General features: G+C 28.5%; 1 protein-coding gene across 4 annotated transcripts; it reads right to left on the bottom strand.

Annotated features, from left to right (window-relative positions):
• Window positions 1-10,465: 10,465 nt before the first annotated feature.
• On the bottom strand, window positions 10,466-13,124 carry LOC111315942 (WAT1-related protein At5g40240-like). Of its 4 annotated transcripts, XM_022917962.2 has the most exons (7): window positions 12,835-13,124; window positions 12,666-12,731; window positions 12,437-12,550; window positions 11,781-12,024; window positions 11,545-11,703; window positions 11,085-11,233; window positions 10,466-10,962 (listed from the first exon to the last, which is right to left on the bottom strand). In XM_022917962.2, the coding sequence occupies exons 1-7, from the start codon at window positions 13,023-13,025 to the stop codon at window positions 10,800-10,802; spliced, it is 1,086 nt and encodes a 361-aa protein (XP_022773697.1). In that variant the 5' UTR covers window positions 13,026-13,124; the 3' UTR covers window positions 10,466-10,799. The 4 variants fall into 4 exon arrangements, with proteins under 4 accessions (XP_022773697.1, XP_022773698.1, XP_089609475.1 ...); XM_022917963.2 differs by lacking the exon at window positions 12,666-12,731 and having other exon boundaries at window positions 12,835-13,122; XM_089753349.1 differs by lacking the exon at window positions 12,666-12,731 and having other exon boundaries at window positions 13,015-13,040.
• Window positions 13,125-13,452: the final 328 nt, after the last annotated feature.

Here is a 13,452-nt window from a genome sequence, read left to right as displayed (position 1 = left end):
AATTCTTATCACAATTTGTAGATAATTAGTGAAGGCATTTTTTACGTTAACAACTTCAATAATTTGCTTAACAAAAGTTTTTCAGATTATTAAAGGCGTCTTTTATTATGAAACACCTTCAATATACTATGATGGTTATAGAAGGCATTTATTTGAAAAGGCACCTTCAATATACTTTTAAACTTAGTAATCCATTGCTGAAGGCGTTTGTTATTAACAAACGTCTTCAAAATTTTCTCACTAAAAATTTGAGAAATAATTAAAGGTGTATTCTATTGTAAAATGCATTCTATATACCGTCACACAAATTTTAACACAGTTATTGAAGGTGTATATCCAAGAAAGTCATCTTTAATAATTTCTATCACAGTTTGTAGATAATTAATAAAGGCAGTTACAGATAACAATACTTTCAATAATTTTTTAAAATTTTTTTTCTAAATTATTAAAGGTATTTTTATTATGAAACGCCTTAAATATACCACGATGGTTATGAAAGACGTTTATTCGAAACGGCACATTCAATATACCTTTAAACTTAGTAATCCATTATTGAAGGCATTTGTTAATAACAGACGCCTTCAAAAATTTTTCACTAAAAATTTTAGAAATCATTAAAGGCATCTTCTATTGTAAAATACATTCTATATACTACCACATAAATTTTAACACGGTTATTGAAGGCGTATATAAAAAAAGACGCATTTAATAATTTCTATCATAGTTTATAGATAATTAGTGAAAACAGTTGCAGATAATAATGCTTTCAATAATTTTCTTAAAAAAAAATTTTTTATTATTAAAAGCGTCTTTTATTATGAAACGCCTTCAATATACCATGATAGTTATAGAAGGTGTTTATTCAAAAAAGTACCTTTAATATACCTTTAAACTTAGTAATCCATTACTGAAGGCGTTTGTTAATAACAGACGCCTTCAAAGTTTTTTCACTAAAATTTTTTAGAATCACTAAAGGCGTCTTCTACTGTAAAATACGTTCTATATACCTTCACATAAATTTTAACATGGTTATTAAAGGCATATATCCAAAAAAGATGCATTTAATAATTCCTATCACAGTTTGTACATAATTAGTGAAGGTGGTTGCAATAACAATGCCTTCAATAATTTTCTTAAAATTTTTTTTTTGAATTATTAAAGGCATCTGTTATTATAAAATACCTTTAATAATTTGTTATAAACTTTGGAAATCCATAATTATTGAAGGCGATTTTTTACTGAAAATGCCTTTTATAATTTTTAAGAATTAGAAAAGGTATTTTTTTTTTTATAAAAAATGCCTTTAATAAGTTGGTTGGATAATTTTAAAGGCTTATAATTAAAGGCATCTTTTTTGTTAAAAATGCTTTCAATAATCTCCAATAAAACTTTCAGGTGGTTATTGAAGGTGTTGTTCCATGGAAATGCCTTTAATAATTAATTTTATATTCATTTTCCTACCTTAAATATAGGAATTTGCAGAGAGTTGGTACACAGAATGATTAAAAGCTACGTTATTCAACCAAACAAACCAAACCCTTAAACACATTTCTAGCAGACCATTGATTTTTTTCTCCTATTCGTCATTATCGACCTTCATCAAATCACCGCTGCGAACCTCTATTTTAACCGATAAGTCTTTTTTTTAGTTTATTATATTATTTACAATATTTAATAGAGAGTTTTTGTTTTTTCAGTTCCTTAATATTGATATATGTGTTTATGTATTTTTATTAACATCACCGTCAGCATAGTCATCCAAGATTCTATTCATATTGCAAGTATACTATTTTTATGTAGAACGCATTAAATATTATGGTTTGCTAAACCTTGTTAACTGATATTGTATTGCCAAATGGTATTGTATGATATTAGGGGTCAAAATTATATTTCATGCTGAATGGTTTGCTAAACCTTATTGTCTGATATTATTTTGCTGAATGGGTTTAAATGAAATTGGAGGCTGAATCGTATGTTGAATGATGTTTCTGAGTGATTTGCTGAAAGGTGTGTATGAGCACATTGCTGAATGGTGTGCTAAATGTTGTTTCTATATGTAGTATGGTATTGGTTGTATTAAATTAAGTACAATGATCAATTTAGAGGGTCATATTATGTAATTTGTATAATTATGATCAATATTATAGATATTATGAACTCCGAACAACATCATTCTCCTTCTAATGAACATGCAAAAGAAAAAAATGTAGGCCAAAAAAGAAAGGAAAAGGGCTCAAATAAACAAATCAAAGTGATTGACACAAAAATTCATGTTAACTTCAATCAAAATGGGTAGCTTGTATCGAAAGGAGCTACCAAGATGGCTACTCATATTAGAGCCATCGTCTGTCAGAGGATTTCAATTATGTACACCAATTGACGATGAGTTCCTGATGATCTAAATGATGAGATATAGCAGTTCGTTGTGGTATGTTTATTCAACTATTCGTAAAATTTGTTAAATAATCATTTAATTAAAATTCAATGTATTGATACTAATTGTGTTAACTTATTTAGGAACAATTCGACGTCCCAATTGAGTGTAAAAAGATTATGTTGCAATCTGTTGAAAAAGCTTTCAGAGACTTTAAAAATAGATTGACAACCCAAAATATTTTACTGCTGGTTAGTAAAGGTGATGTTTTGGCTATTTCACCTGCAGCATATGCAAATGCCATAAGTGTTAAAGATTGGATAAATTTTGTTCAATATTGACTTTCAAAAGATTTTTCGGTACACAAACCCATTACCAAAATAGTCAAAGTTTATAAGTCTTTATGCAATATAGCCTTTGATCTTCATATGTGATTGACAAAATTTCTTAATTTTATAAAAAATCAAAGAACAATGTCGAGACATTCGGACCAAATAGCAATATCACCATTGGACAATAAGAAAAGGATACGTAAATGTGAAGTATGAGCTTATATGTATTCGCACACTTGTTTCATACTCATTAATGAATATTTATGAATATTTATGAATATTCATTTCATACATTCTGATTCTTTTTTACGATAATTTAATAAAAATCAGTGAGCTCAAACACAAAAATTTTTAGATGGGATGTCTGCAAACAAGGATATCTACGAAAGGATGGATCTTTAATAAATAAGCAACTGAGAAAACAAAAAAATATTATATGTATAACTACTTTTTTGATATAATGTATAATTGACATTGTGGTTGTATGCATGAGTGTATACTAGCTTGTGTAAATTTGTTCTAACAGGCCAACTTATTATTATCTTTTAGAATGATTATATTACCAAAGTAAAATATGATGAACTAACAACCCAATATGGCAAAGATCCTTTGTTTTTAGCATTAGGTGTTAAAGAAAGGCCTGATCAGGTTCATGGGGTTGGTAAATTTATCTTGCCATCAACGTATTTTGGTAAATAACCAAAAACCCCACGAATGAGAAATACACAATATGAAGCAATAATTGAGCAACAACAACAATAAATTAATGACCAAGAGCAACGCCTCAATGACTAATAGCAAAGACTCATTATTTTGAAGTCTATGTTGGCAGCAATGTAGCAGGTTATGCCAGTAGCACGGTCTGATAGCATCGTCTTCGTACGAGAAGCTTCCGTTGCAAATAAAAAAGTGATCCCATTATCTGCTACCACCCAAGGAGTATGATATTATTTATAATTTAAATATTAATTTGTTTATTATATTGATTGATTTGGTTTTGATATTTGTATTTCATTAAATATTGTAGGAGGATGTTCAAACTCAAAATATAACCGTTGTTCAAGCTTTCATGGATGAGTTAACAAAATATTCGCTGCAGCATTTATCCGACGGAAACTTCATATCCATTGAGTCTGAGGAAGACTTATTTGATAAACAATTATTTTCTTTCATTAGTGTGGAAGAGGTGAAAGAATTTTGTGAAATGGATGAATTATCAGCTACTGAAATCGTTGCTTATATAAGGTTAGCTTATAAATACAAATATGCACATTCAATATGTAGTAAGTTAGTATTAGGGTGTAATACTAATCAGCAGTATTGATTGTTGTCATGTAGCTTCTTATATAGAAAGCTGAAGGGAGACAGTTGACTAACAGATTTAGATTCATTGAGCCCAACTTCATTAGTGAGCAGAGTGGCACAGTCGTGTATCATGCTAATCATGTGATTCTATGCATGAAAAGATCGACTAATTATTATTTGCTCTCGTATAATGTGCAGTAAGTTATATTTCAACTTTAATTACTCTAACTTGCTCCATTCTATGATCTGATGCGTATTCTGAGTATATCATTGTTATTATTTTACAGTCATCATTGGGTGCTTATTGTGATTGACACCAAATCCTTAACACCATACCTTCTTAATTTAGTTAATCAAACGGCGATGCCTAACCCTGATATTAAAACTTTTATCAAGAGATATTACAGTACTTTATTATATTATAAATGTTTTGTTTCTTCGTAAGTAATTTTATTTATGTTCCCACTAATTTTTTTTTAATTTAGGGTAATATCTGCATTCAATAAGAAGATAAAAAAATCGAAATGGGTGTCATTACCAGTAAATGTGAAATATATTCTTTTAATGTTGAGTTTGAGTAAATAAATATTTTCTAAACCGACTCAATTTAATTTTTAGATACTTCATCAACTCGGTAATACTAAATGTGGATATTATGTCTTTCATTTTATGCGGGAGATAATGTTACATGATTTTATGACTACACCATTCAAGGTTAGTATAAATTTCATAAACTCGTTATATATTCAAAGAAATAAAATGGTACATTATGTTCTCATTTCTTAACATTTACTTTTGACTTTTTTTTTAGTGGGAAAGTAAAGAAAGCTTCATGGAAGAGGAGCTAGATGAAGTCCGTAAAGAATGGTGTGATTATGTATTGTCATTTATCAATATTGATAAACTTTCAGGTTAGACATTGTTGGTTGAATGTAAATATATATGAAACAAATTGTTATAATATTTTTAACATGCCATGTTGAATGAAAACTTTAAGTTTGTACATTGAGGGTATTGGTTTAATATTATTGTTATACTTAATATGAATACATTATGTGTACTTAATAAATTCTTGAGTACGATTATTTCAAAAAAGTATATTAATATGGCAATGTTATCAGTTTTAATTTCGGATGTGTGGTCAATTTATTGAAATACAACAATGTTCATTATGTAAATTACAAAATGTAATTCATAGTATCAGATATATAAACCAAATAATTTCTAGACATAAATATACAACTAACAGTAAACATTTTTCTGAGCATAAACCTACAACTGACTTCACATATACAGTATCAAATATATTTTTTTGATGCAATTAATGAATGTATTTTTAGCAAGAAAATGCCTTCAATCACCCATAACAAAAAATATTAAAGGTGTTTTTTTACCAAAATCGCCTTCAATAATTTCCCAAGAAAATTATTGTGTGGAATGTTAAAGACATTTTGGGCAAAAAACGCCTTTAATAATACCAATTAAAAATTAATCGAATAGATTATGAAGGGCGTTTTTCTACGGGTAATGCCTTTAATAATCCCTAATAAAATATTTATGAAGGGATTTTTGGATATAGCCGCCTTCAATAATTCAATTATTAAAATTTATTGTTAGGAATATTAAAGGTATTTTGAGCCAAAAATGCCTTCAAACATCCCATCCAAGTTTTGTCTATGAAATATTGAAGGCGTTTTTTACAGAATCACCCTAAAAAATCACCCAAAAAAATTTACTGATTAGATTATAAAAGGCGAGTTCGGCCAAAAGTGCCTTCAAGAATCAACTCCATATTTTTTCTATGGATTATTAAGTGTGTCTCTCCATGAAAAACGCCTTCAATCTTCTATGAAAATTTTTTTAAAGCAATTGGTGAAGGCGTTTTTGCCAAAAAAAAACACCTAGAATAATAAATAACAAATAATTTGTGCAAAAACTAAAAAAAAAGCTAAAGGACGGATTGAACCAACAACCTTATGATAAGCATCTGTACGATCCAAACAATTTGATAACCTTAATATTAAATGTATTTTTGAACAAAATAAATTCAATAAGCCTGCGAAATTTTTTGGTCAAAATATTAAATTTGTTTCTTCTAGACAACGTCTTCATTAATCTCATACAATTTTTTTATGACATGATTATTGAAGGCATTGTCTGCCAAAAATATACCTTAAATATTTACTAAAATTTTTAATAAAAAATATTCAAGGTATTTTAGTCGAGAAATGTCTCTAATATCAGTCTTGGGTGGTGTTTATAAGTAACAACGCTGCTATTTCAATATTTAGTGGCGTTTGGATAATAAAAGCCTGAAGTTTTTATAAAAACACGAAAATTAACGATATTTGTAAGTGAAAGGCCGCTATAAAACTACCGCTAATATGCCATTTTGCTGTGGTGCTAGCTGTTTGGGGTTTGGTCTAGGATTCAAAGATGGTAAGTGTGGCTACCTAGGCCAAATTATTTCTGAATGATGGCAATTATAAGTTGCAAATAGGTGATTAATGGGTTTGGTGCATGGTGGTTCGGGTGCTGAGCATAAAAAAATGGTGTGGCTGTTCCAAATACTAGATTGGTGATAAGTGGTAACAGGGAGGTTAGTTCAAGCTTGGGTACGTGAATGAAGATTCAGGTGACATTGAGCTAGGCAAAGATGAATGCGATCATGGTTTTGGTAGTAAATGTGGTAATTTGGCTACTAAATTTTGGCAACAAAGTGGCATTGGTGATACAATTCTTTTGTGACTATTGAAGCTGTCTGTTATTGGATAACTGGAGTAATGGTTATTTTGTGACTAATGGTGAGAAGAAAAGGTGGTTTTTTGCTTGTTTGCTTTCTCTATCCTTGTTCTCCCCCATTATTGTATGCTTAAATAAAAAATTAATCTCTTCTAATAAAGATCAGGACTTTATCCAAGGTTTATCACTAAAAATTTATCAATTCAATTTCAAAAATGACTTTATCACCGAAAGAATTTATCAATAAATAAATGAAAAAATAAATTCATACAAGTTGAAAATGAAAACAATGAGTCAAAAACAAATTGAAAGTCAAAACATAAAATGATCTAAATAGCAACCCAAAATGTTCGATTTCATGAATGCACTGAAATAACTCTTTCGAAACCTAAAATATTTTAAATTTGAGCTCCGAACAAAATGAGATGTGTACAAAGACATTAAACTTTTTTTTTGTCATTAAAATGCCTTAATTTATATTTGTTAGTTTTAGAATATGGATTGGTATAGCATTGTTTACCTATTGAATTTCTGCAACAGAATCTCCAATAGCACTTTGTTTAATACTTTTATATGTGATAATTTTAAATACAAAATAATAACATAACATGAATATGATATAAAAAAATATAAAAATAATTCGATTTAAAATTTTAATAATAATTATATATAAATTTAATAAAATAAAAATAATATATTTTATATTTTCATATTGACATAAATTATGGTATATAATTTTTATATAAATTATAATATTTATTTTAATATTTTATACAAATCACCATGTCTACTTGTCACGTATTACTTTCCGTAAAGAAGGTGGGGATAAAGGAGAGGTCATCTGCCACAAATATATATGCGTGGGACTATTGATAGAAAATCCCTCAGCTGCCTTTGTTGTTCAAAGTTGGAATCCATCTGTATCAACAACAATCCAAGCAATTTATTGAGCACTTGAAGATTGAACCATTTGGCACTAATTAGAGTATTTTATTTATAATTTTTTATATTATAATTTTATAATTAGATTTAGTGATTCATATATGAAAAATATTAAAATTTATGTATTTATATTATATTTTATATAAAAATTACGTATTATAATTCATATCGATATAAAAATAAAAAATATATGTTTGATTTTATTAAATTTATATATAATTATTACTAAAATTTTAAAGCATATCACTTTTATATTTTTTTTTTCATATCATATTAATGTCAACATTATCGTATCATATTTTAAATTATTAAATTTATTTATAATTAATTAATCATAATAAAAAATATGTAAAAATTTACCACTTTAAAGTTTAGATCTTATAAATATTTTTTTGTGAATCTCATATAATGTTAAATTTTAATTAATTAATTAATTTTATTATAATAATTATTGATAATATATTTCTTTATTAAAAAGCAATAAAAAAAATAAAGCAAAAGCAAAAGAGATCATGAATTAACGAATGCCTACGGACACTAGTTAATATTAATTAAAATATAATTTACATTTAATACACTACTTTCATCAAATTCAAAGAAAAATAATACATTGATTATAAATATTTTTCTTAAAATATTACCTTGACCATTGTCAATTCCCACGGATTGACATATTCTTTGATGGAATGCTTCATCTAGTTCCATAAAAATATCTTCTTCTTTTTTAATTTTATAACGAATGTCTTAAAATATTTATTTATGTTTTTTTTTCTTTGAATTTTTTAATTTACTCTTAATCTTTTACTTTATAATTACATTATTAAAAAAAATATTACGTATATAAATTCCTTTAAATCTGCGACTTCTAAATACAAATACCACCGAAATAAATATTTATTTAATATCTTCTCCCAATATTGCAAATATTCATCAACACTGCATTTAATGTGGCATTCGTTAGCAACATTAATAGTTACGAACTGAATGCGTTAGCAAAAGCTTTAAGATCACTAAAATTATTCCACAATCGGTCCTAATGTGCAAGAGTCTATTTTCTCAACTCTCCACCATTAATTTCTCACTAAAGACATTTAATTCATTCACATTCTTTTTTTCTTCCGCCAAACAGTACATTCACATTCACATTTTTGTCGATTTTTTGGGTTGTCTTAGCTGGAAAAATCTAGAAAAAGGTTGAATGCCAAATGATTTGAACATGCAATAAAAAAACATGATTAAAGAGCATTGGAATTGATTTTTTAGGACGTATTTCGATACTCAAGTTAGTGAAATACTTAGGATTTTTGAAAGGAAGAAATGAAGTGTATGCAAAAAGATTCAGTGGAGGGAAAGTTTAGTTATTACCTTCTATTTTGCATACTTGATCCTCTTCTTATTTTATATATGAGATGAAAGTTAGTGACTTAATTGAAATAGTTGACAATTAATTAGAAATATACATGAAGTTCGAAAAAAATCTATATAATGACTGTATGTTGCATTTAATAATTTCAGACAAACGTAATTTATATTTAATAATTTCAGACAAATTAAAAGATAAGTATTCAATTTTAAATTGATACCTTAACGAGACGTTAATAAGAACATTGAGCAAGCCCTTCAAAAGAGCCGATTCTTAAAAAGAGATGATGTAGTAACTAAGTGTGTATTGATTGGGCGTACTAGAGAGGTCCAAAGGGGTTGATTATATTGATCAAGTAAATAGGTGTAACAATTTTTAATAATTATTATGTTAATTATTAATTATTGTATTTAATATAAAAATATTAATTTTAGCCTTAAAACAATCTTTAAAATTATTTTATTAAGTAAACATTTTTTAATACATTAAAATTAGCGCATTAATTATTATTATTATATTTAATATAAAAATATTATTACTATAAACAATACATTAATTAAACTTTAAAGAGTATCACATTAATTATTAATTACTATCGTAATTAATACAAGAGTATTGCTAGTGCCCTTAAAATACTTTTACACTTTTAAAGGTTAATTAATGTATTATTTATAGTAATAATATTTTTATATTAAATAAAATAATTAATAATTTTATTTATGATTTGCAATGTATTAAGTGAGATATTACTTCATATAAGAACCTTAAAAAGTGCCATTAAAGCACTCGTTAGCAAAATCCTTAATATATAAATAAAATTATAAAAAGATTTTGTTACCAAGTGCCCTTATGTCCACTCTTTGAGGCTAGTTAATAAACTATAGATTCGATTAAAGGGTGCTTGTAAGCTCGAAAATTAAAATATTATTGTAAGAAAGGTTTTTGCATTAAATCTATTGTTTTCATTAAATTCACTAAAAAATAATACATTAATTGCATTATTATCTTTTTTAAGTAGCATCTTAATTAATCTGCATCACTAGACGCTGATAAAAGTATAAATGATACATTAATACTTGTAAACTACTTGAGTTCTATTCGAATAAAATTTAAATTTGACTCAATTATTATTGAATATAATTCAAACTCGAGTAGCTTAGCTTATCGATTAATACAAATTCTAGTATTTTTATACCCAACTCAAATAACTCATGAATTTAATCAAATTTTTATATTTTAATATATTTTAATTAATAAAATAGGCAATTAATTCATTTAGCATTGCCCTATGGTTTGAAAATTGGGCTACGAGGCCCATATATTAGTCTACTAAAAACCCAAATTGTAAGCCTAATTTAGTCTTCTGACACTATTATACTTGTGAAATTTGGCTAAAAGGCCCATATGTCTGTCCATTAAAAGCCCCAGTGGTAGGCCCAAATTTACTAAATACAATATCGGTACAAAAAGCCAAAGCCCAACCCAATAACTACCTGATATATTAGTCCATTGGAAGCCCAAATTCCAGGCTCAAAATCAACTGTTTTATTCTAAACTGGATGATCTTTTCTTATAATTACAACTACAGAAGATACATTTTCTCTGATCAAATCCAAATTCTGAAAAACTATTTAAGGCTTTTGGTTTTTGTATATGCATTGGCATTGAACAAATTATTTGATGATTCAGGGAGCATTAATGGATCATTGAAGACTGCTACTGTTTTTCAATCCAATCTTTGCTACATATATTCTGCCTCTTGGCTTTGCAACAAAGGGACCTTACCATTGGATGAGGTCCCCAAGCTGGTTATGCCAGAGTCATCCTCAGTGCTGTCTTCTTCTTTGGCCTGTCCCCATATTACAGCATAAAATCCCATAGAAATGATAACTGCTCCAATAATACTGCAAAATCAAGCTTATCATTTGTGATCATGGAGGGAATGGCTGGCCAAAGTAAAATATTTGCTTTTCAAATGATTCTGCTTAAGACTGGTGATATGAAAAAATATGGAGAATTTTTGTACCTTCCAATATGCAGAGAATCACTAAGGAATATGGCACTCATAAAAGCAGCAATGGCAATTGACAGTGGACTGAATATTGCAACGTAGACAGGCCCTTTGAAGTGAAGGGTCCATATGATCACAAGAGAGCTAAAGGATGAGAAAACACCCTAGATAGATGAAGAAACTCATATTTAGTTAGGCTAGACAATTTAAAACACTATACAATGACACTATGAAAACAATATAAAAAAAAAAATACGAAGATAATATGGTTTAAAATTTTAATATAACTATATATGAGTTTAATAAAAATAAAATAATGTATTTCGTGTTTTTCGTGTCACATTAACACGTAATTTTTGTGTAAAATAGGACTTGGATACACAAATTGTCAATGTTATACATGACATGAATTGTCTACATTTATGTACTAGCAACTGTCTGCTCTTTAACTGTAGTTGAATCACTAAATTCTTACCGAGTACAGGACTGCAATAACTGCTATACTAGGCCTTAGCCTCCAAGAACTCAAGTCTGATTCTGCTATGAAGGAAACAGGTGCAGAGATAATGGCAGCACATAAGTTGTAAAAGAAGGCTACAATCAGCTCAGCCGGATACATCTCCAGGACCTGGATCTGGAAAATCTAACCTAATTAAAATTGAGCTTGTGGAAATTTCTAGGAGAGGAAAGGCATACCATACAATGTTTTACCTGAATAATGTACCAGAATGAAAAAAGTAGATAGGCAACAGCAAGTAACATCCCACCAATTACCCAATTCGATTCTGATGACTCCAAAGGCCATTCAAGTAAAACAGAAGATGATGTCCATGGTGGAGATGAAAAAACTTTGGGGCCCTTGTAGAGAACAACTAGTAATGCACCTGATATTGATGTTACGGTTCCCATGATTTTAGCTCGACTGGTTGAGCTTCTCAAGGCTACCCTTTCCAATCTTGGTAGTTACAGTATCCAAAGAATGGGAGAAAAAACAAGACTCAGGACACTAGCTTCCAAATCACAATAAGTCTGAGATAAAACATTTGTAACTAACGCCCAATTTTGAAAGTATTTTTTATACCACTGTATATATCTGACCCGATCAATATCCTGCAAACACTCCTACATTCAAAGCTTAATCATAGCATAAAAATTGTGATTTTCCTCAATTAAGCACAACCATGGAAAATAAATTATAAAGATTTCTGCATGACACTAACTTCAGCTTTTGGTTTCTAATTCTCCACACATTTCTATAATTTATTTATACATACTTTATTTTTACATTTTTCTTTATTTAAGGCTATGCAAGGGAAAAAATGTAAATACATGGAGACATTGAAGAACTAGGAGAAGAAGGAAGAAACCTGTAAAGAATAGCAAGTATGAAGGTAAAAGCTGGGGTGAGATTGCTGAGTGCAGAAGCAAGAGTTGGGGAGCTATAGTCTATACCCTTGTATGCACATATTTGAGCTAAAAACCTGCCCCCAAAGGGAAAAACAATCTTAGTTTTTCAATTATCATCTTCTAATCTTTCCAAGAACCAACAAAAAAAAGGAAAAAATTTACAGCTTAATCTGTACTGTATTTCAATACCCAAAAAGCCCAAGAAGGAAAATTTTAGAGACAAGATGGAACTTCATTGGGGGAAGCACTGGTCTACTGCATAGATCAGAATAAACAAAGATATGCATCATGCAAGTGCAAAATTCTAATGGAATTGGGAGGTCATATATACGAAAACTGGATGAATCTGAAGAAAAACCTGGAAAAGATGAAGGATAAAGGGAGGAGGAGAAGAGCTCCCATAGCATAAGAATAGGTGATAAAGATATAGTAGCTCATCCCCTTTAAAGTTGCTGCTTTGAATAAAATGTTTAGCCCTACATTTGTGCATTCGACTGCAACCATAGCTGTGAATGGCAGTACATCCTTGTAAAAATACCTAGTTGCCATATCTTCCTCTTCTCCTGTCTGTCTGTCTGTCTGTCACTGGTTTGTACCTCCAAAAGCCTTTTTTGTTATGTTTGGTGGTAATAATTGGCAGGTTGGTTGTCTCATTTATCTATTTCGAATGTGATTTCTTTGGTTTAAATTGGGAAAATGCTCTGCACTATAGAGTTTTATGTAATTGCATACTCTTATAGTATTGAACAAAACTTTCAATATTTCACCATAATATTGATATATACTTTTGAACAAAACTTTTAATATTTCATCATGATATTGATATATATACTTTTTTTTTCTTCTTTTCAACTTATCATTTTTTAATATTTATTTATAAATATATATTTATACGAGGTAGGAGGAGTACCAAATTTATTGGAAAACAAATCAGATTTTGCTTATTTTGAACCATGAATTTTTATCAAGAACAACT

This window comes from Durio zibethinus, chromosome 24 (genome assembly GCF_047325235.1).
Source record: "Durio zibethinus cultivar Kanyao isolate XHJ-2024 chromosome 24, ASM4732523v1, whole genome shotgun sequence".
In the NCBI taxonomy this organism is placed as follows: domain Eukaryota; kingdom Viridiplantae; phylum Streptophyta; class Magnoliopsida; order Malvales; family Malvaceae; genus Durio; species Durio zibethinus.
The sequence above is the reverse complement of the archived record's forward strand: the minus strand, read 5'-3'. Positions and strand labels throughout refer to the sequence as shown.